Source organism: Pelophylax lessonae (assembly GCF_965119305.1).
Source record: "Pelophylax lessonae genome assembly, chromosome: 7".
Lineage (NCBI taxonomy): Eukaryota > Metazoa > Chordata > Amphibia > Anura > Ranidae > Pelophylax > Pelophylax lessonae.
The window spans coordinates 2,822,885-2,847,678 of record NC_138774.1 but is presented as its reverse complement, the minus strand read 5'-3'; the positions used below and the strand labels follow the sequence as shown (position 1 = coordinate 2,847,678).

General features: G+C 43.8%; 1 protein-coding gene across 1 annotated transcript in view; it reads left to right on the top strand.

Annotated features, from left to right (window-relative positions):
• Positions 1-24,794, top strand: part of LOC309559874 (connector enhancer of kinase suppressor of ras 2-like) — a 655,275-nt gene that overhangs the window by 555,339 nt on the left and 75,142 nt on the right. Inside the window, exons 16-17 of the mRNA XM_082263301.1 lie at positions 2,696-2,730; positions 17,887-17,935. Coding sequence (XP_082119427.1) covers positions 2,696-2,730; positions 17,887-17,935 — 84 coding nt within the window. The remainder of the gene's footprint in view (positions 1-2,695; positions 2,731-17,886; positions 17,936-24,794) is intronic.

The following is a 24,794-nucleotide window of genomic DNA, read 5'->3' as shown; positions in this document are numbered from 1 at the left end:
AATAAAAGCTGCATTTGAAATAATAAAAAACAATATGATGTTCAAACTTTTGATTTCTTTCTTTAATAACTACATAACACAGTACTTCTACTTTTACTTTCAGTACTTGAGTAGCAAAATTTTTAAAATAACTACTTGCAATACTTAAGTACAAAAAATGTTGAATACTTTACTACTTCTACTCAAGTCACTTTTTGATCGAGCACTTGTACTTTTACTCAAGTATGGTTTTCGAGTACTTTATACAACTCTGTCCACATTAGACTCATTCCAATTCTTTATTTTTGTACAGGCATACTCTCTAATACTCCTGATGAGTGGGCATTTAGGACCTACGAAACGCGTCGAATTTACACTCCAGTCATGAGTTTATGCATGTCATCCATTTTTATATTGATGTTATTATGTCATTACGCCTTCATGCTGTGTATTGATGTCTGTTGTTAAGGCTCCGTTCACATGTCAGCGTATGGATCGCGGGCAGAACCGCAATCTGGAGATTATTGCAAATCGCGGGACGCCTGTGCGTTGCCCGTTGATTTGCAATAGCCCCCCAAACGCTGAGCGATGTGGCCGCGATTCACGCCTGCCGAATCGCGGTAACATCGCGCAAAAAAAATCGCAATACGCTCCAAAGAAGCTCTTGTACTTTTTTGGGGCGTAATGCGTCCCGCAATTTTTTTTGCGCGATGTTACCGCGATTCGGCAGGCGGGAAACGCGGCAACATCGCTCAGCGTTTGGGGTGCTATTGCAAATCAACGGGCAACGCACAGGCGTCCCGTGATTTGCAATAATCTCCGGATCGCGGGCGGAACCGCGGCGGTTCTGCCCGCGATCCATACGCTGACATGTGAACGGAGCCTTATATGCATTTCCATATGTATTACATGTACTTAATAAATTTGCTACTGTATACCCATGTTTTTAATTTTTTGCATCCACCTCACTCAAAGTCCCACTGGGCGTCCTTTTTTTGTTTTCTCATAGCTGCAAAGGGGGGGCCAACTCAATATTGAACCCTACGGACTAAGACTGGGGTGTCATTAAAGTTTAATGTGCGTGTAAAGGCAGGCGTCCCAATACTTTTGACAGTATAGTGTGTGTAATAATGTAACAAAAAAAAGTTACATCAAGTATTGAACTCAAGATGTGTGCTCACTGATACGCGCCGTGCTTTCCCTTTAAGAAAAAACAAAATCTGTGTTTTCTTCCTGTGAATAGTGATCAGATGGTGTCACTCGCCTTCCATGAACACGGCCAGCTGATCACGTCTTCCTATCTACAGATTTGGAAAGTGCTGAGTCACGTGGGAAATATGAAGTAACAGAAATATAGAACTTTCCGTAGAATTCTTTCCTGGGGAAGAGTTCCTCTGAGCCACGTGAATGGAGCCTTAGCCCTGGTTTACACTCATGCGGCTCTGAAATCTGTGCGATTTGCACTTCTGATTTCATTGCGGCTTGCGACTTTCGTTGAATAGAAGCCTCTGCAAGTCGCAATGAAATCAGAAAAAGTAGTGCTGGAGCCTTTTTCAAAGTTGCTGTGCCGTGATTTGTGGCAGTTAGAACGGTTGCATTGCTGAAAAAGGGGTGCGGCTTGTCATGCGACTTTGAGCTGTAAAATCGCGTGACAAATCGCACCAGGTCAGGTTTGGTGATCTGCATCGCCCATCCCAAGTGGTGCAACCCCCCGCCCCCCTTAGTACCCGCCCACCTAGGGGGTATCTCCCCTCCTCCTTTTGCATCCTCTATATTATAATGAATAGAAGATTCTGCAGGGATGGTGGGGGAGATGGTGATGGAGATGGTGGGGATATGGTGGAGGGATGGTGGGGATATGGTGGAGGGATGGTGGGGATATGGTGGAGGGGATGGTGGAGGGATGGTGGAGGGATGGTGGGGGAGATGGTGGGGGGATGGTGGGGGAGATGGTGGGGAGGATGGTGGGGGGGATGGTGGAGGGATGGTGGGGGAGATGGTGGGGGGATGGTGGGGGGATGGTGGGGGCCCCTCATAAAGGTTGCAGACTGGGGAACTCCACACTGCGATCCCACCTTCGAAATCTGCGAGCGACATAGGTGTGTGCCCCCTAAAACTCAAACACGCCCCTTTTTATGCAGCTTCAGCCAGTGAATGAATGGGAAGTGCTCTGTACAGAGGCTTCCTGTTCATTCACAAACTGAAGCATAGTAAACACTGTTTCCTATGCTTCAGTTATGAATGAATGCAGTGAGTGAAGGTGTTCATTTAGAAAAGGAAGGGGCTGGTAAATTACATATTTACTAGCCCCTCCCCCCACCCTCCCCACCCTCCATCCTGAAACCTCACTCTTCTATGCCCCCCACAGCAGCCAGGGTCATAGGATCCAGCAGCCCTGCCACGGGGGGGGGGGGGGGCAACACAGGGGCAAGCCCGGGCACCCAGCACGCCCCTGCGCATGCCTATGTGCTCCACCTCCCCATCCTCCACCAGAAACTGAAGTTGTACCCTATCAGAGGCCCGGGCTGATTGCACACACACACAGATCAGCCTCGTGTGGTCAGATATGTAGGTGTTCTGCTTCCAGCTCTGACACTTCCTGGCCACGCACAGCGCTCCTCTGTCACAATCCTCTGACCATTTTCTTGTCTCACTTCACTTTTTTCTCTTTCTTTTGCTGTCACATGCTGAACGTTATTCATCTTATGTCTTTCAGAGAGCGACCGACACCATCGGGGGAGACACTGAGAGGTAATCCATCGTCTTTCTATTCTGTATCCAATGCCGATTTATTGATTAGAGCGATTAGCTCTCCATACGAGGTCTGTGGGGGGGTCACAGCTGTCATTGGAGTTTATGGTGGTTTTTAGCTCTCCGGGGGCTTGGATTTATAAACCTTCGGGCTCAGAAATCTGTCTGATCCATTATAATGAATCCTCATAGAACACAATACGCCGGTGTATGACCCACCGTCATCCCGCTAACCTCCGCATTATTGGTACTGAACCTGGGCTGAGAGCTGCTGGATTTACACACAACGCATGGCCCAGGGACACGGGGTTACATAGTTACATAGTTTGTGAGGTTGAAAAAAGACATCAGTCCATCCAGTTCAACCTATGATGTGTGTGTGTGTTTGCTGTTAACCGTACATTGTATACCCCCTGTATGTTGTACATTGTATACCCCCTGTATGTTGTACATTGTATACCCCTGTATGTTGTACATTGTATACCCCTGTATGTTGTACATTGTATACCCCTGTATGTTGTACATTGTATACCCCTGTATGTTGTACATTGTATACCCCCTGTATGTTGTACATTGTATACCCCTGTATGTTGTACATTGTATACCCCTGTATGTTGTACATTGTATACCCCTGTATGTTGTACATTGTATACCCCTGTATGTTGTACATTGTATACCCCTGTATGTTGTACATTGTATACCCCCTGTATGTTGTATATTGTATACCCCTGTATGTTGTACATTGTATACCCCCTGTATGTTGTGGTCCTTAAGGTGCCCATCTAATAGTTTTTTGAAACTATCGATGCTCCCTGCTGATACGGTGGTTGCCCTGTGGGTGCTGCATGGACCCCCATGTGTGCTCTGTGCTGTGTTATGCCCTGTGTTTTATGTGATGTACAGGTAGGTCCATATATACAGTATCTCACGAAAGTAAGTACACCCCTCACATTTTTGTAAATATTTTATTCTATCTTTTCATGTGACAACACTGAAGAAATGAGACTTTGCTACAATGTAAAGTAGTGAGTGTACAGCTTGTATAACAGTGTAAATTTACTGTCCCCTCAAAATAACTCAACACACAGCCATTAATGTCTAAACCGCTGGCAACAAAAGTGAGTACACCCCTAAGTGAAAATGTCCAAATTGGGCCCAAAGTGTCAATGTTTTGTGTGGCCACCATTATTTTCCAGCACTGCCTTAACCCTCCTGGGCATGGAGTTCACCAGAGCTTCACAGGTTGTCACTGGAGTCCTCTTCCCCTCCTCCATGATGACATCACAGAGCTGGTGGATGTTAGAGACCTTGCACTCCTCCACCTTCTGTTTGAGGATCCCCCACAGATGCTCAATAGGGTTTAGGTCTGGAGACATGCTTGGCCAGTCCATCACCTTTACCCTCAGCTTCTTTAGCAAGGCAGTGGTCATGTTGGAGGTGTTTGGGGTCGTTATGTTGGAATACTGCCCTGTGGCCCAGTCTCTGAAGGGAGGGGATCATGCTCTGCTTCAGTATGTCACAGTACATGTTGGCATTCATGGTTCCCTCAATGATCTGTAGCCCCCCAGTGCCGGCAGCACTCATGCAGCCCCAGACCATGACACTCCCACCACCATGCTTGACTGTAGGGAAGACACACTTGTCTTTGTGCTCCTCACCTGGTTGCCCCCACACACGCCTGACACCATCTGACACCAAATAAGTTTATCTTGGTCTCATCAGAGCACAGGAGATGGTTCCAGTAATCCATGTCCTTAGTCTGCTTGTCTTCAGCAAACTGTTTGCAGGCTTTCTTGTGCATCATCTTTAGAAGAGGCTTCCTTCTGGGACGACAGCCATGCAGACCAATTTGATGCAGTGTGCGGCGTATGGTCTGAGCACTGACAGGCTGACCCCCCACCCCTTTAACCTTTGTAGCAATGCTGGCAGCACTCATATGTCTATTTCCCAAAGACAACCTCTGGATATGACGCTGAGCACGTGCACTCAACTTCTTTGGTGGACCATGGCGAGGCCTGTTCTGAGTGGAACCTGTCCTGTTATACCGCTGTATGGTCTTGGCCACTGTGCTGCAGCTCAGTTTCAGGGTCTTGGCAATCTTCTTATAGCCTAGGCCATCTTTATGTAGAGCGACAATTTTTTTTTTCAGATCCTCAGAGAGGTCTTTGCCATGAGGTGCCATGTTGAACTTCCAGTGACCAGCATGAGAGAGTGAGAGCGATAACACAAAATTGAACACACCTGCTCCCATTCACACCTGAGACCTTGTAACACTAACGAGTCACATGACACCGGGGAGGGAAAATGGCTAATTGGGCCCAATTTGGACATTGTCACTTAGGGGTGTACTGCCTTTTGTTGCCAGCGGTTTAGACATTAATGGCTGTGTGTTGAGTTATTTTGAGGGGACAGTAAATTTACACTGTTATACAAGCTGTACACTCACTACTTTACATTGTAGCAAAGTCTCATTTCTTCCGTGTTGTCACATGAAAAGATAGAATAAAATATTTACAGAAATGTGAGGGGTGTACTTATATAAATACGGTATATGTGAACACAGGCAGAATTTTCAAACTTTTGGCTTTGTTTGCCACCAGAAAAAAAAATTAAAACAAAACAATCCAAATAAATTTGAAGTTCAGACTTTCAGCTTTAATTCAATGAGTTGAACATTAATATCAAGTGCGAATTTTAGGAACTGCAACCATTTTTATACACAGTCCCCCAATTTTCAGGTGCTCAAATATAATTGGACAAATGAATATAATCATAAATAAAATGTTCATTTTTAATATTTTGTTGAGAATCCTTTATTGGCAATGACTGCCTGAAGTCTGGAAGCCATGGGCATTACCATAGACGGACTTTCCTCCTTTCTGATGCTTTGCCCGGCTCTAACTGCAGCTGTCTTCAGTTGTTCTTTGTCTGTGGGTCTTTCTGCCTTTAGTTTTGCCTTCAGCGAGTGAAATGCTCAATTGGGTTGAGATCCGGTGACTCGGCCATTGCAGAATATTCCACTTCTTTTCCTTCAAAATCTCCTGGGTTGCTTTTGCAGTGTGTTTTGGATCATTGTCCATCTGTACTGTGAAGTGCCGTCCAATCAACTTTGTTGCATTTGGCTGAATCTGGGCTGACATTTTATCTCTAAACACTGCAGAATTCATCCGGCTGCTTCTGTCTTCTGTCACATCATCAATAACCACCAATGACCCAGTGCCACTGGAAGCCATGCATGCCCACGCCATCACACTGCCTCCACCATGTGTTACCGATGACGTTGTGTGCTTTGGATCATGAGCTGTTCCCAGCCTTCTCCACACATTTTTCTTCCCGTCATTCTGGTACAGATTAACCACTTAAGCCCTGGAGGATTTTCCTGCTCAAAGACCAGGGCCTATTTTGCGATTCGGCACTGCGTGATTTTAACGGACAATTTCGCGGTCGTGCGACGCTGTACCCAATTGAAATTAACATCTTTTTTTTTCCCCACAAGCAGGGCTTTCTTTTGGTGGTATTTGATCACCTGTGCGATTTTATTTTTTTGCGCTATAAACAAAAAGAGCGACAATTTTGAAAAAATAACAATATTTTTCAAATTTTTTTATATGAAATTCCCCCAAAAAAATGTAAAAATCTAAATGTTTTAAAATTTTAGGCCAATTTGTTTTCTGCTACATATTTTTGGTAAAAAAAAAATCGCAATATGCGTATTTTGATTGGTTTGCGCAAAAATTATTACGTTTACTAACTACGGGAAAGATTTATGTCATTTTCATTGTTTTTTTTTTTTTAACTGGTAATGGCAGCAATCTGCGATTTTTTTAGCGGGACTGCGACATTGCTGCGGACAGATCAGACCCCTGACTGACATTTTTGACACTTTTGGGGGTACCAGTGACAATACTACAGTACAGTAATCAGTGCTATACATATGCACTGTTACTGTAAAAATGACACTGGCAGGGAAGGGGTTAACTTTATTAGTGATCAAGGGGTTAAGTGTGTCCCTGGGGGTGTGATTCTAACTGTAGAGGGGCGTGGCTTTTGATGTAACCACAGAGACATACGATCCTATATAGCAGGATCGTATGATCTCTGCAGTTACACCAGGGAGAATGACGGATGGCTTTGTTTACATCAGCCGCCTGCCTTTCTCCCTCTCCAGCGGGAGATCGTGAGTGACCGGCAGACATCGGAGCCGCCGGTCACTCGCGCGGTGATGGCAGTGAACGAGCGGGGTGGGAGCACGTCTCCGGCGGTGCGCGCTCGCCCCCTAGGGGCTCCTGGGCGAGCGACGTAGCCCTACGTGGGTTTGCCCAGGAGAGCCAGACTGCCGCAGTAAATAGTCGTGCGGCAGTCGGCATTGGGTTAATCTTAGTTCCATCCGTCCAAAGAATGCTTTTCCAGATCTGCTCTGGCTTTTTTAGATGTTTTTTGGCAAAATCTAACCTGACCTTTCTATTCTTCAGGCTTATGAATGGTTTGCCCCTTGTGGTGAACCCTCTGTATTTGCTCTCCTTCTCTTGATTGTAGACTTTGACAATGATACTCCCACCTCCTGGAGAGAGTTCTTCTCTTGTCTGGATGATGTGAATGAGTTTTTCTTTACCATAGAGAGGATTCTGAGATCATCCACCCCTGTTGTCTTCCATGGACGGTCCAGGCCTTTTTATGTTGCTGAGCTCACCAGTGCATTCTTCTTTCCTCAGAACGTACCAAACTGTTGATTTGGCCACTTCTAATGTTGCTGCCATCTCTCTGATGGATTTGTTTAGTTTTTGAAACCTTACAATGTCCTGTTTCACTTGCATGGAGAGCTCCTTTGAACGCATGATTGAGATTCACAGCAGTAGATTTCAAATGCAAATGCCACACTTAGGGCTTTTTCACACGGGTTTCCGATCCGGTCCCTGTCAGTTTTTCAGGCGGACCTGATCGGACCCTCCACGCATCCCTATGGAGCAGCGGATGTTAGCAGTGACATGTTCGCTGACATCCGCTGCTATCCGATCCTGTCTGTGAAATCCAGATGGATAGAAACCCTATTTTCCATCTGTCTGATCGGATCGGATGAAAAAGGACAAACGGTCCGTTAGCATCCAATCTCCCATAGAGGAGAGCGGGGATCTGACAGCTCTGTCTCTGCAAAGTAAGCGGAGAGGGAGCTGTCATCCGCCTGCTCATCGGGGATCGGGGGATCGATCCCCGCCGAGCAAAACTGAGTCCTCCGGTCGGAAAGCCCATGGGAAAGAACACTTAAGGCTTGTACACAAAATAAGAAAATTGGGCGAACGTTTTCATCCAAAGAATTTGCGTACGATTTTCGTATAGTGTGTACAGAACTTTCTACGGACCATTCAGAATTTTCGTACCACAAGGGACAAACTCCAAAATGTTTCTTGTATGGGAAAAAAACAAACGATTTTCATTTAATTTGTACCTTTTGTGTACGATTTTTGTTCAAGAAAAATCAGAAAAGAAAGACTGCGCGTGATCAGAAACAATAAACAACAAAAAAAAAGCCTTTGTCCTATGAGAATTTTCGTACGAATTTTCATTCATCGGTACCGATTTGCTGTGAAACAACGAGAAAAAACGGACGATCGTTTGCCCGATTTTCTGTACCCCACTTTAGAATCAACTCCAGAACTTTTATCTGCTTAATTGATGAACAAAATAACGAAGAAGTAGCTCACACCTGGCCATGAAACCGCTTTTGATTCAATTGTCCAATTACTTTTGGTCGCTTGAAAAAAGGGGGGATGGCTGTTCTTAAGAGCTGCATTTCCGAAACCCTTCCTCTGATTTGGATGTACTTACCCTTAAATTAAACCTGAGAGTGCGCACTTTCAGCCCATATCCATTATATAACTTTGACTTAAATATGTTTTGGTAAATACCTGAAAAAAACTAGTTGTGCCTGTGTCCAAAAATATATAGACCTAACTGTATATGTTCTGTGTTTTATGGTCTGTGTACACTCTGTACTTTGTATCCTGTGTATGCTCTGTGCTGTGTATGGTGTGTATGTTCTGTAAAGTGTATGCTGTGTGTGCTCTATGCTGTGTATGTGATGGGTGCTCTGTGTACTGTGTATGGGATGGGTGCTCTGTGTACTGTGTATGGGATGGGTGCTCTGTGTACTGTGTGTGGGATGGGTGCTCTGTGTACTGTGTACGCTGGGTGCTCTGTGTACTGTGTATGGGATGGGTGCTCTGTGTACTGTGTACGTTTGGTGCTCTGTGTACTGTGTATGGGATGGGTGCTCTGTGTACTTTGTACGCTTGGTGCTCTGTGTACTGTGTATGGGATGGGTGCTCTGTGTACTGTATACGCTGGGTGCTCTGTGTACTGTATAAGCTGGGTGCTCTGTGTTCTGTGTATGTGATGGGTGCTCTGTGTACTGTGTATGGAATGGGTGCTCTGTGTACTGTGTACGCTGGGTGCTCTTTGTACTCTGTATGGGATGGGTGCTCTGTGTACTGTGTATCTGGGTGCTCTGTGTACTGTGTACGCTGGGTGCTCTGTGTACTGTGTGTGGGATGGGTGCTCTGTGTAGGGGATGGGTGCTCTGTGTACTGTGTATCCGGGTGCTCTGTGTACTGTGTGTGGGATGGGTGCTCTGTGTACTGTGTACGCTGGGTGCTCTGTGTACTGTGTATGGCATGGGTGCTCTGTGTACTGTGTACGCTGGATCCTCTGTGTACTGTGTATGGGATGGGTGCTCTGTGTACTGTGTATGCTGGGTGCTCTGTGTACAGTGTATGCTGGGTGCTCTGTGTACTGTGTACGCTGGGTGCTCTGTGTACTGTGTATGGGATGGGTGCTCTGTGTACTGTGTACACTGGGTGCTTTGTGTAGGGGATGGGTGCTCTGTGTACTGTGTATCTGGGTGCTCTGTGCACTGTGTATGGGATGGGTGCTCTGTGTACTGTATACGCTGGGTGCTCTGTGTACTGTATGCGCTGGGTGCTCTGTGTACTGTATGCGCTGGGTGCTCTGTGTACTGTGTATGGGATTTGTGCTCTGTGTACTGTATACGCTGGGTGCTCTGTGTACTGTGTATGGGATTTGTGCTCTGTGTACTGTATACGCTGGGTGCTCTGTGTACTGTGTATGGGATTTGTGCTCTGTGTACTGTATACGCTGGGTGCTCTGTGTACTGTATACGCTGGGTGCTCTGTGTACTGTGTATACTGGGTGCTCTGTGTACTGTATACGCTGGGTGCTCTGTGTACTGTGTATAGGATGTGTGCTCTGTGTACTGTGTATAGGATGTGTGCTCTGTGTACTGTGTATGTGATGTGTGCTCTGTGTACTGTATACGCTGGGTGCTCTGTGTACTGTGTATGCTGGGTGCTCTGTGTACTGTATACGCTGGGTGCTCTGTGTACTGTATATGCTGGGTGCTCTGTGTACTGTGTATGGGATGTGTGCTCTGTGTACTGTATACGCTGGGTGCTCTGTGTACTGTGTATGCTGGGTGCTCTGTGTACTGTGTATGCTGGGTGCTCTGTGTACTGTATATGCTGGGTGCTCTGTGTACTGTGTATGCTGGGTGCTCTGTGTACTGTATATGCTGGGTGCTCTGTGTACTATATACGCTGGGTGCTCTGTGTACTGTATATGCTGGGTGCTCTGTGTAATGCATATGCTGGGTGCTCTGTGTACGCTGTGTGCTCTGTGTACTGTGTATGCTGGGTGCTCTGTGTACTGTATACGCTGGGTGCTCTGTGTATTGCATATGCTGGGTGCTCTGTGTACTGTATACGCTGGGTGCTCTCTGTACTGTATATGCTGGGTGCTCTGTGTACTGTATACGCTGGGTGCTCTGTGTACTGTGTATGCTGGGTGCTCTGTGTACTGTATACGCTGGGTGCTCTGTGTACTGTGTATGCTGGGTGCTCTGTGTACTGTGTATGCTGGGTGCTCTGTGTATGCTGGGTGCTCTGTGTACTGTGTGTGGGATGGGTGCTCTGTGTACTGTGTACGCTGGGTGCTCTGTGTACTGTGCGTGGGATGGGTGCTCTGTGTACTGTGTACGCTGGGTGCTCTGTGTACTGTGTATGGAATGGGTGCTCTGTGTACTGTGTATGCTGGGTGCTCTGTGTACTGTGTATGGAATGGGTGCTCTGTGTACTGTGTATGCTGGGTGCTCTGTGTACTGTGTATGGAATGGGTGCTCTGTGTATTGTGTATGCTGGGTGCTCTGTGTACTGTGAATGCTGGGTGCTCTGTGTACTGTATACGCTGGGTGCTCTGTGTACTGTATACACTGGGTGCTCTGTGTACTGTATACGCTGGGTGCTCTGTGTACTGTGTATGCTGGGTGCTCTGTGTACTGTATACGCTGGGTGCTCTGTGTACTGTATATGCTGGGTGCTCTGTGTACTGTGTACGCTGGGTGCTCTGTGTACGCTGGGTGCTCTGTGTACTGTGTATGCTGGGTGCTCTGTGTACTGTATACGCTGGGTGCTCTGTGTACTGTATACGCTGGGTGCTCTGTGTACTGTATATGCTGGGTGCTCTGTGTACTGTGTATGCTGGGTGCTCTGTGTACTGTATACGCTGGGTGCTCTGTGTACTGTATATGCTGGGTGCTCTGTGTACTGTGTATGCTGGGTGCTCTGTGTACTGTGTATGCTGGGTGCTCTGTGTACTGTGTATGGAATGGGTGCTCTGTGTATTGTGTATGCTGGGTGCTCTGTGTACTGTGAATGCTGGGTGCTCTGTGTACTGTATACGCTGGGTGCTCTGTGTACTGTATACACTGGGTGCTCTGTGTACTGTATACGCTGGGTGCTCTGTGTACTGTGTATGCTGGGTGCTCTGTGTACTGTATACGCTGGGTGCTCTGTGTACTGTATATGCTGGGTGCTCTGTGTACTGTGTACGCTGGGTGCTCTGTGTACGCTGGGTGCTCTGTGTACTGTGTATGCTGGGTGCTCTGTGTACTGTATACGCTGGGTGCTCTGTGTACTGTATATGCTGGGTGCTCTGTGTACTGTGTATGCTGGGTGCTCTGTGTACTGTATACGCTGGGTGCTCTGTGTACTGTATATGCTGGGTGCTCTGTGTACTGTATACGCTGGGTGCTCTGTGCACTGTGTATGGGATGGGTGCTCTGTGTACTGTATTCTGAGAGCCTTCTGCACTCAGTCCTATGGAGGATGGGGGGAGGGGGCTGTCATGTTATGAAGCTTCCCCCTCATCCCCGGATCACTCTGATTTCCCTCCATCCCTAAGATTCCCGTTATTTTTCTCCCGGATTTTCATCGACTCTTCAGGAAGATTTTGTGATGCAGATAAACGTCTGATGACTTCCGTCCCCCGTCTGTGATAATCCGCTATTTACAGAACTCAGCGATAAAATCTCCATAGACTGCGTTATCTCAGCCGCCACAGACGTCTAATATTAGAGAATCTCACCATAGGAAACAGATTGTGTCTCCTCTTACCGGAAAGAATATTTTATGATTATTTGTGAGCGGCGCAATCACAGTGAGACCATATTCATTCTACATACAGTGCCTTGCGAAAGTATTCGGCCCCCTTGAACTTTGCGACCTTTTGCCACATTTCAGGCTTCAAACATAAAGATATAAAACTGTAATTTTTTTTGTAAAGAATCAACAACAAGTGGGACACAATCGTGAAGTGGAACGAAATTTATTGGATATTTCAAACTTTGTTAACAAATAAAAAAATTGAAAAATTGGGCGTGCAAAATTATTTATCCCCCTTAAGTTAATACTTTGTAGCGCCACCTTTTGCTGCGATTACAGCTGTAAGTCGCTTGGGGTATGTCTCTATCAGTTTTGCACATCGAGAGACTGAAATTTTTGCCCTTTCCTCCTTGCAAAACAGCTGGAGCTCAGTGAGGTTGGATGGAGAGCGTTTGTGAACAGCAGTTTTCAGTTCTTTCCACAGATTCTCGATTGGATTCAGGTCTGGACTTTGACTTGGCCATTCTAACACCTGGATATGTTTATTTGTGAACCATTCCATTGTAGATTTTGCTTTATGTTTTGGATCATTGTCTTGTTGGAAGACAAATCTCTGTCCCAGTCTCAGGTCTTTTGCAGACTCCATCAGGTTTTCTTCCAGAATGGTCCTGTATTTGGCTCCATCCATCTTCCCATCAATTTTAACCATCTTCCCTGTCCCTGCTGAAGAAAAGCAGCCCAAACCATGATGCTGCCACCACCATGTATCACAGTGGGGATGGTGTGTTCAGGGTGATGAGCTGTGTTGCTTTTACGCCAAACATAACGTTTTACATTGTTGCCAAAAAGTTTGATTTTGGTTTCATCTGACCAGAGCTCCTTCTTCCACATGTTTGGTGTCTCCCAGGTGGCTTGTGGCAAACTTTAAATTACACTTTTTATGGATATCTTTAAGAAATGGCTTTCTTCTTGCCACACTTCCATAAAGGGCAGATTTGTGCAGTATACGACTGATTGTTGTCCTATGGACAGAGTCTCCCACCTCAGCTGTAGATCTCTGCAGTTCATCCAGAGTGATCATGGGCCTCTTGGCTGCATCTCTGATCAGTCTTCTCCTTGTATGAGCTGAAAGTTTAGAGGGATGGCCAGGTGTTCGTAGATTTGCAGTGGTCTGATACTCCTTCCATTTCAATATTATCGCTTGCACAGTGCTCCTTGGGATGTTTAAAGCTTGGGAAATCTTTTTATATCCAAATCCGGCTTTAAACTTCTCCACAACAGTATCTCGGACCTGCCTGGTGTGTTCATTGTTCTTCATGATGCTCTCTGCACTTTAAACGGACCTCTGAGACTATCACAGTGCAGGTGCATTTATACGGAGACTTGATTACACACAGGTGGATTCTATTTATCATCATTAGTCATTTAGGTCAACATTGGATCATTCAGAGATCCTCACTGAACTTCTGGAGAGAGTTTGCTGCACTGAAAGTAAAGGGGCTGAATAATTTTGCACGCCCAATTTATCAGTTTTTTATTTGTTAACAAAGTTTGAAATATCCAATAAATTTCGTTCCACTTCATGATTGTGTCCCACTTGTTGTTGTTTCCTCACAAAAAAATTACAGTTTTATATCTTTATGTTTGAAGCCTGAAATGTGGCAAAAGGTCGCAAAGTTCAAGGGGTCTGAATACTTTCGCAAGGCACTGTAAACATGCGGATAAAAAGGAGACAGATAAATCACATAACATATATTACATTGTTTATAAACATTGATCAGACAGGAGATAGAGAGATACATAGTAACATTGTTTATAAACATTGATCAGACAGGAGATAGAGAGATACAAAGTAACATTGTTTATAAACATTGAGCAGACGGGAGATATAGAGATACAAAGTAACATTGTTTATAAACATTGATCAGACGGGAGATAGAGAGATACAAAGTAACATTGTTTATAAACATTGATCAGACGGGAGATATAGAGATACATAGTAACATTGTTTATAAACATTGATCAGACGGGAGATATAGAGATACAAAGTAACATTGTTTATAAACATTGAGCAGACTGGAGATATAGAGATACAAAGTAACATTGTTTATAAACATTGATCAGACAGGAGATAGAGAGATACAAAGTAACATTGTTTATAAACATTGGTCAGATGAGAGATAGAGAGATATAAAGTAACACTGTTTATAAACATTGATCAGACAGGAGATAGAGAGATACAAAGTAACATTGTTTATAAACATTGATCAGAGGGGAGATAGAGAGATACAAAGTAACATTGTTTATAAACATTGATCAGACGGGAGATAGAGAGATACAAAGTAACATTGTTTATAAGCATTGATCAGACAGGAGATAGAGAGATACAAAGTAACATTGTTTATAAACATTGATCAGATGGGAGATAGAGAGATACAAAGTAACATTGTTTATAAACATTGGTCAGATGGGAGATAGAGAGATATAAAGTAACACTGTTTATAAACATTGATCAGACAGGAGATAGAGAGATACATAGTAACATTGTTTATAAACATTGATCAGAGGGGAGATATAGAGATACAAAGTAACATTGTTTATAAACATTGATCAGAGGGGAGATATAGAGATACAAAGTAACATTGTTTATAAACATTGATCAGACGGGAGATAGAGAGATACAAAGTAACATTGTTTATAAACATTGATCAGACGGGAGATAGAGAGATACAAAGTAACATTGTTTATAAACATTGATCAGACAGGATATAGAGAGATATCAAAAAGAGGGGGAGTTTGGGACTTTAAATGAGACTCCTGACCAACGGAGTCTCCATCCCTGTTGCATACAGCGAGAAAAGGAGGGGCGCAAAAGAGCCAGTTGGGACTTTAAATGAGGTGTGGTTAAGCATAAATATATAACATTGATAGGTAATGACGAGGACCAGAAGAGAATAATAAAACGTCTCTTTATTGAACTGTCTGTGAACCAAAATTGGGGTAACCAAATTGCTCACTATAGCCACATAACCCATGGTAATGGAGTATACATGAGTAAGACAAATATGGCCTATCTTGTTTTACACCCTTTATCTATATCTACTCATTGGGGTTGTTATCTACATTTAAGTTCCTGCTTTTTCCCCACTTCACTTTCATATTCTATCTCAATCACTCTATTGGTTTCCTGGCTCCTCTGGCTCTTACCACCAGCCCATGCCCCGTTTGTTATTATTTCTATATATATATATATATACAGATATCTATTACCCCTGTACCCTTGCAGATTTTTTTGCTGCCACGCTTTATGGAGGCTGCCTGTGATCCTTTTATGGAGCCACTCACATTAAACATCACCGTGTTCTTATACCTACCTGGTGCTTGCGGGCATCGCTCCCTCAGTTCCTGGCTGGGATCCATTCCCTTGGACATTATACCAGCAGACTGTAAGCTATACCTCCCATATTTTGTGTGAGGTTTATTCATGTATTATCTATACTACTACTTATCATGTGTATTATCTTTTTATAGATGCTTGTACCTTGCCTTGCTCCTGATGAAGTGACCAAGTCACGAAACGCGTTGAGCTTTATACAGGCTATTTTATCCACCACAAGTTATTATATTATGTACCCAAGACCTCTGTTTACATGTTCTAACATTTTGCATGTACCAGGAGAATAACGCATTACCATGTATTTCTGTTCTGTACCAATAAGCCCCCTTTCTGTCTTACTCATGTATACTCCATTACCATGGGTTATGTGGCTATAGTGAGCAATTTGGTTACCCCAATTTTGGTCCACAGACAGTTCAATAAAGAGACGTTTTATTATTCCCTTCTGGTCCTTGTCATTACCTATCAATGTTATATATTTATGCTTAACCACACCTCATTTAAAGTCCCAACTGGCTCTTTTGCGCCCCTCCTTTTCTCTCAGGATATAGAGAGATACAAAGTAACATTGTTTACAAACATTGATCAGACGGGAGATAGAGAGATACAAAGTAACATTGTTTATAAACATTGATCAGACGGGAGATAGAGAGATACAAAGTAACATTGTTTACAAACATTGATCAGACGGGAGATAGAGAGATACAAAGTAACATTGTTTATTAACATTGATCAGACGGGAGATCGAGAGATACAAAGTAACATTGTTTACAAACATTGATCAGACGGGAGATAGAGAGATACAAAGTAACATTGTTTACAAACATTGATCAGACAGGGGATAGAGAGATACAAAGTAACATTGTTTATAAACATTGATCAGACGGGAGATAGAGAGATACAAAGTAACATTGTTTACAAACATTGATCAGATGGGAGATAGAGAGATACAAAGTAACATTGTTTATAAACATTGATCAGATGGGAGATGGAGAGATACAAAGTAACATTGTTTATAAACATTGATCAGACGGGAGATAGAGAGATACAAAGTAACATTGTTTACAAACATTGATCAGACGGGAGATAGAGAGATACAAAGTAATATTGTTTATAAACATTGATCAGATGGGAGATAGAGAGATACAAAGTAATATTGTTTATTAACATTGATCAGACGGGAGATCGAGAGATACAAAGTAATATTGTTTATAAACATTGATCAGATGGGAGATAGAGAGATACAAAGTAACATTGTTTATAAACATTGATCAGACGGGAGATAGAGAGATACAAAGTAATATTGTTTATAAACATTGATCAGATGGGAGATAGAGAGATACAAAGTAATATTGTTTATTAACATTGATCAGACGGGAGATCGAGAGATACAAAGTAATATTGTTTATAAACATTGATCAGATGGGAGATAGAGAGATACAAAGTAACATTGTTTATAAACATTGATCAGACGGGAGATAGAGAGATACAAAGTAACATTGTTTATAAACATTGATCAGACGGGAGATAGAGAGATACAAAGTAACATTGTTTATAAACATTGATCAGACGGGAGATAGAGAGATACCAAAGTAACATTGTTTATAAACATTGATCAGACGGGAGATAGAGAGATACAAAGTAACATTGTTTATAAACATTGATCAGACAGGAGATAGAGAGAAACAAAGTAAGATTGTAATGATAATGTTATTGCGGAGTTATCAGGCCTCTAGCAGAAATGCAGCCTCCTCCCTCTTAGATTGTAAGCTCTGATGATCAGGGCCCTCTGATTCCTCCTGTATTGTAGTTGTATTGTCTTCCCTCACATTGTAAAGTGCTTTGTAAACTGTCGGCGCTATATAAATCCTGTATAATAATAATAATGGCGCTGGTCCACGGCGGACATACCGGAGTCAGGGCTGAACTGGTTATCATCGCACACAGGGAGGGCGGCAGCTTTTGCACTCTCAGAGATTTTGCGATTTTCTTCCATCAGCAGGGAAATGAAAAGTTCCAAATCCCCCCCCCCCCCCCCCCCCCCGCGGACAGTGGGAGGAGCTATCGCTCTCCCTATTGAATTTTCAACGTACTTTTGCAGCAGGAGTGATAACACCCCAAAGTGGGCAGGGACACCCAAAACTCCAAGGAGGAGAAGAGTGTGTGTGTGACTCCGCCTATAGCTGGGAGTGTACTTACCGGTGGACTAACCCTTTAGGCTTCCTATCCAATCGTATACAGTTAGGAGATGATACATTGTATAAAATGTCTTTATTCTCACATTAAGATGCAATTCCTCTTCTCTTTCAGGTATACAAGTTCAGCGGTGGAGCGTCAGGGAAACACATCGATGAGGAAGGTAACATTCCAGCCTATCAGAACGCTTTCTGAGTCGCCATGCAGAATACTGTAAGAATGACGCGACTTAATGGAAAAAACTGCTGTCACCTCCTTCTGAAAAAGCTATTTGCCTGGCTGTCTCGCGCAACAATGCTTTTTTGCATTACAGAAAAACGTCCATCTGACTTCACTGGCTGCATGCTTTTTCCAGGTCAGAAAACTCTCAATCCAGAGACAGCCAGGCAAACGGCAATGGCAGAATGAGTTTATCAATGGCAGAATCATTGTGACAGACCGTACTCCATGGCTGCCAGCTAATCCTGGAGGCCGGGATCGGCAGAGGGCTTAAAGGAATTTTCATAAATACTAAAAAAATAAAAAAAAAAACATAAAAATGCCTTCCTAATAAAATTCTCTCTCTTTAACCACTTTACCACCGGAGGATTTTGCTGTCTTACGTCCAGGCCACTTTTTGCGATTCGGCGATGTGCGACTTTAACTGAAAATTGCGCGGTCATGCAACGCCGTACCCAAACGAAATTTACGTCCTTTTTTTCCCACAAACAGAGCTTTCTTTTGGTGGTATTTGATCACCTGTGCGCTTTTTATTTTTTGCGATATTAATAAAAAAATGTGACAATTTTGAAAAAATAATAATATTTTTCTACTTTGACAGTTAAAAAATATCCAATATATTCAATTTTTGTCATATATTTAGGCCAAAACGTATTAAGCTACATGTCTTTGACAAAAAAATTCTCAATGAGCGTATTTTTAACCGCTTTAAGACCAGAAGATTTTACCCCATTCCTGACCAGGCCATATTTTGCGATTCAGCACTGCGTTAATTTAACGGACAATTGCGCGGTCGTGCGACACTGTACTCAAATTAAATTGACGTCCTTTTTTTTCCCCACAAACAGAGCTTTCTTTTGGTGGTGTTTGATCACCTCTGCGATTTTTACTTTTTGCGCTATAAGCAAAAAAAGAGCGACAATTCTGAAAAAATAGCAACATTTTTCACATTTTTTATATGAAATTCCCCCCCAAAAAATGTAAAAATCAAAATTTTTTTATCATTTTTGGCCAATTTGTTTTTCTGCTACATATTTTTAGTAAAAAATTGCAATAAGCGTATTTTTCGATTGGTTTGCGCAAAAGCTTTTGCGTTTACTAACTAAGGGAAAGATCTCTGTCGTTTTTTGGTGTACGAGTAATGGCGGCGATCTGCAATTTTTTTTGCGGGACTGCGACATTGCGGCGGACAGATCGGACACCTGATTGACATTTTTGACACTTTTGGGGGTACCAGTGACATTACTACAGTAATCAGTGCTATAAATATGCACTGTTACTGTAAAAATGACACTGGCAGGGAAGGGGTTAACTTTATTGGAGAAGGAGAGGGAGGGGTTAATGTATGCCTGGTGCTTACTGACGTGTGTGGGGGGAGGGGACTGAGTGACACAGGGACAGATCGCAGGTTCAGCAATGCTGAATCCTGCAATCTGACCCTGCCTGTCACTTAGGAGATCCGCCCGCTTTGTTTACACAAGCGGGCGGATTTCCACATCGATCCCCGACGATCGGGGAAGAGCGGCGGTGATCACCGCCGCTCCTCCCCTGGCCCGACTCCCGCTGTGACTGAAAACAGCGGGAGCGAGCTTCCGGCGCCGCTGAGAGACGGAATGTCTGGTGACGTAGGTCTACGTCGCCAGACGATAACGAGTCACTGTGCCGCAGTAGCAGCTCAGTGAGCAGACAGCAAGTGGTTAAGGACCGGGCCTATTTCTGACAATTGTTATTTACAAGTTAAAGCGGTAGTATACTCCGCTTTAAAATTTTTGCCTATAGTGCGGCCTATAATAAGGCCTACCTGTAGGTAAAAGTAATATTTCCTAAACCTGCACCGTTTAGGAGATATTCACCCTGCATGCAGCCGCTGACACCAGTGGCGCATGCGCCCTGAAGGTCCGGAGTATCTTGCCAGACCTTCAGAGCTCCTTGCTGGCTCCTTACCGGAAAGTGAACTCCCGCGTGCATGCGCAGGAGTGACGTCATCGCGTCTCTTGCCACTCACAGCGCCGGAGCCACCGGAACCCGGAAGAGACGTCGAGGGAACATGTCAGCTGCCTCAGCGGCGTCCGGGCGACAGTGTCGGGGCTTCGTTCTAAGGTAAGTATTTCATAATGTGCTAGTATGCAATTCATACTAGCACATTATGCCATTGTTCTGCAGGGTTTGTTTGTTTTTTTTGGGGGGGGGGGTTGTTTTTTTTTCCGGGGATATATGGGGAACTTTTGGGGATATAACTGCTTTAAAATCAGTATTTTTTTGCTAGAAAATTACTTAGAACATATATATTTCTTTTTCATCAGAGACCCTAGAGAATAAAATGGAGATCATTGCAATACTTTAAGCCACATCGTATTTGCGCAACGGTCTTACAAACGCAATTTGTTTTTTGTTTTTTTGGACAAAATACCCTTTTTTTTAAATTAAAAAATAAGAAATTTTATTTGAATAAAATAAAACTTTTATTGGGAAAAAAAAAATAAGTAAACAGTAAAGTTTTTTTCTATAATGTGAAAGATAATGTTACACCGAGTAAATAGACACCTAACATGCCATGCTTCAAAATTACGCACGCTCGTGGAATGGCGACAAACATTGGTACTTAAAAATTCCCGTTGGTGACGCTGTAAAAATTTCTACAGGTTAGCAGTTATTGCTCTCGCTTTACCGATCGCGGCGATACCTCACATGTGTGGTTTGAACACCGTTTACATATGTGGGCGGGACTTGGGTATGCGTTCGCTTCTGGGTGTGAGCTTGGAGGGACGGGGTGCTTTAAATTTGTTTTCTTTTTTTTTTTCTTATTTTACCTTTTATTACCATTTACCATTACCATTTATTTTATTATTTTTACACTGTCCCTTACAAAAAAAAAAAAAAAATTGATCACTTTTATTCCTTGTAAACATCTCTTGTAATAGAAATAAGCAGGACAGGTCCTCTTTAATGTGAGATCCGGGGTCAAAAATACCTCACATCTACACTAAAAAGGAAGGATGTGCGTCTCTTCCTTGTATGTCACTTCCGGGTCTCCTCCGTGTCCTACGCGTTTCGTCACGTGCGTCGTGACGTCTTCCGGGATGGGATTTAATATTTCACGAGCCAAGTTTGTGATAATACTTTCACTGTCTTCACTACTGCTTCTGCACTTTATATGTATATCAGCACAGTTCTTGGGGTGATCTAGGGAATAAGGGTGTCTCCTGAGGTCCTGCGATTTGGGGCTCTCCTGGGGTCCTATGGATGGGGCTCTCGTCGTGTTCTCCGCTACTCCTGTAGGTCTCTTAGTATGGGGGTACAAATGGAAGGCCTCTCATGGTGTAGTATTTATTACGATTTATTAAATAAAAAAATAGTATGACTCACATTTACAACAGCGATAAACAGCGCAGTGTACTAAAGAGGATGTGCGTCTCTTCCTTGTATGTCCCTTCCGGGTCTCCTCCGTGTCCTACGAGTTTCGTCACGTGCGTCGTGACTTCGTCCGGGATGAGATTTAATATTTCACAAGCCAAGTTTGTGATAATACTTTCACTGTCATCACTACTGCTTCTGCACTTTATATGTATATCAGCACAGTTCTTGAATTATCTTAGTATTTATATGTCAATTTATTAAATATCCATCCCATTGCAGAACTCGTCACCTTTGGCTTACAGAATTTGCACCACCCCTTCAGCACTTTATTGTTGCACCACCACTATTTATTTTGGAATATATTGTTTGTATTTATCAATTACATATTATTCATTGCATATTTGTACTACATTTTGCCAGATCTCTACACGTTTTTTATTTAGTCAAAAGATGTTTTATAAGGAATAATTAGGAATTTTCCCGTATACTTAACAGAGACCCGTATACGGCTTCATCTATATACTATTGTAAATTTTGGATTACTGTGCATAGAGGTAGCGCAGCACTACCCCACACCTCTATATTTCTTCACGAAGTTTAAGGATATAACTTTCAGTGCCTGCTGCAGCCTCATATCATCAAATTTCCCCCCAAATATATTTACCCATAACAGCGCGAGAGCCCCATCTTCTTTTATTCCCATAGACACTCCTAAACCTTGTGGACGGCCTTCCCAGAAGAGTTGAAGCTGTTATAGCTGCAAAGGGTGGGCCAACTCAATATTGAACCCTACAGACTAAGACTGGGATGCCATTAAAGTTCATGTGTGTGTAACGGCAGGCGTCCCAATACTTTTGGTAATATAATGTATATATACACACATCTCACAAAAGTAAGTACACCCCTCACATTTCTAGAAACATTTTATTCTATCTTTTCATGTGACAACACTGAAGAAATGAGACTTTGCTACAATGTAAAGTAGTGAGTGTACAGCTTGTATAACAGTGTAAATTTGCTGTCCCCTCAAAATAACTCAACACACAGCCATTAATGTCTAAACCGCTGGCAACAAAAGTCAGTACACCCCTAAGTGACAATGTCCAAATTGGGCCCAATTAGCCATTTTCCCTCCCCCGGTGTCATGTGACTCGTTAGTGTTACAAGGTCTCAGGTGTGAATGGGGAGCAGGTGTCTTAAATTTGGTGTTATCGCTCTCACTCTCTCATACTGGTCACTGGAAGTTCAACATGGCACCTCATGGCAAAGAACTCTCTGAGGATCTGGAAAAAAGAATTGTTGCTCTACATAAAGATGGCCTAGGCTATAAGAAGATTGGCAAGACCCTGAAACTGAGCTGCAGCATGGTGGCCAAGACCATACAGCGGTTTAACAGGACAGGTTCCACTCAGAACAGGCCTCACCATGGTCAACCAAAGAAGTTGAGTGCACGTGCTCAGCGTCGTATCCAGAGGTTGTCTTTGGGAAATAGACGTATGAGTGCTGCCAGCATTGCTGAAGAGGTTGAAGGGGTGGGGGAGGGGTCAGCCTGTCAGTGCTCAGACCATACGCCGCACACTGCATCAAATTGGTCTGCATGGCTGTCATCCCAGAAGGAAGCCTCTTCTAAAGATGATGCACAAGAAAGCCTGCAAACAGTTTGCTGAAGACAAGCAGACTAAGGACATGGATTACTGGAACCATCTCCTGTGCTCTGATGAGACCAAGGTAAACTTATTTGGTGTCAGATGGTGTCAGGCGTGTGTGGGGGCAACCTGGTGAGGAGTACAAAGACAAGTGTGTCTTCCTACAGTCAGGCATGGTGGTGGGAGTGTTATGGTCTGGGGCTGCATGAGTGCTGCCGGCACTGGGGAGCTACAGATCATTGAGGGAACCATGAATGCCAACATGTACTGTGACATACTGAAGCAGAGCATGATCCCCTCCCTTCAGAGACTGGGCCGCAGGGCAGTATTCCAACATAACGACCCCAAACACCTCCAAGATGACCACTGCCTTGCTAAAGAAGCTGAGGGTAAAGGTGATGGACTGGCCAAGCATGTCTCCAGACCTAAACTCTATTGAGCATCTGTGGGGATCCTCAAACAGAAGGTGGAGGAGGGGAAGGTCTCTAACATCCACCAGCTCTGTGATGTCATCATGGAGGAGGGGAAGAGGACTCCAGTGGCAACCTGTGAAGCTCTGGTGAACTCCATGCCCAAGAGGGTTAAGGCAGTGCTGGAAAATAATGGCGGCCACACAAAATATTGACACTTTGGGCCCAATTTGGACATTGTCACTTAGGGGTGTACTCACTTTTGTTGCCAGCGGTTTAGACATTAATGGCTGTGTGTTGAGTTATTTTGAGGGGACAGTAAATTTACACTGTTATACAAGCTGTACACTCACTACTTTACATTGTAGCAAAGTCTCATTTCTTCAGTGTTGTCACATGGAAAGATAGAATAAAATATTTACAGAAATGTGAGGGGCGTACTTACTTTTGTGAGATACTGTATAAGCGATGGTGGATGTAGCCGGCGGTGGAGCGTCCCTCTGCCCCGGGACCCCGCGGTGCGCTCGGACCTCCACGGGATGAATAATTCACCATTCAGAGTCAGACAAGCCGTAGTAATGTGTTAAGTGCCGTCCCGGCTGAGCACAGCGATCTATACAAAGTATTTCAGCTTCACTGGAAGGTCAACCAGAGGGAAGCCGATTCACAGCATCACATGAGCATTACACAACACAGAAACGCCATTCATGGAAGTTCCGGCACAGATATAGGAGGCCCTCCGGCACCAACAGGACCACAATTGTTATCGGCTTGATGGCCGCCACCAAGAAGGTCCTTCGTAGGTCACAGCCCAGGGAAGCCATGTTTTTTTATTACTTAGGAAAGTAGACGGTTCCGGAGAATGATGGATGATTGGAATCCCTTCTGTGTTCAATGCATTTAGAATAGGAAGTAGAAGGAATTTCAGGCAATTCAAAGAGGACCTGTCATTAGATTCAGAAAAAATGACTAAAATCTCTTAGTACTGAAAAATAAAAGACAGAAATTTGTGGTGAAATTTTGGTAGTGGGGGTCCGCTCAGGTGCAGTGCCTTCCCACCAAGTTCAGACCAGCCCGGAGATATGTTGCAGGGCTTGTTGGCCGACTTTCTATATAAAAAGAAAGTAAAAGGTTCCAGTCCAACAAAATGAAAAGGTTTCCCTCATAGGGGTGTTCAGCATTCCTCTATCAATGCTATACTATTCCTCCCACTGACACCAATGATGGGGCACTAATCCTCCCACTGACACCAATGATGGGGCACTAATCCTCCCACTGACACCAATGATGGGGTACTATTCCTCCCACTGACACCAATGATGTGGCACTATTCCTCCCACTGACACCAATGATGGGGGACTATTCCTTCTACTGAAACCAATGATGGGGC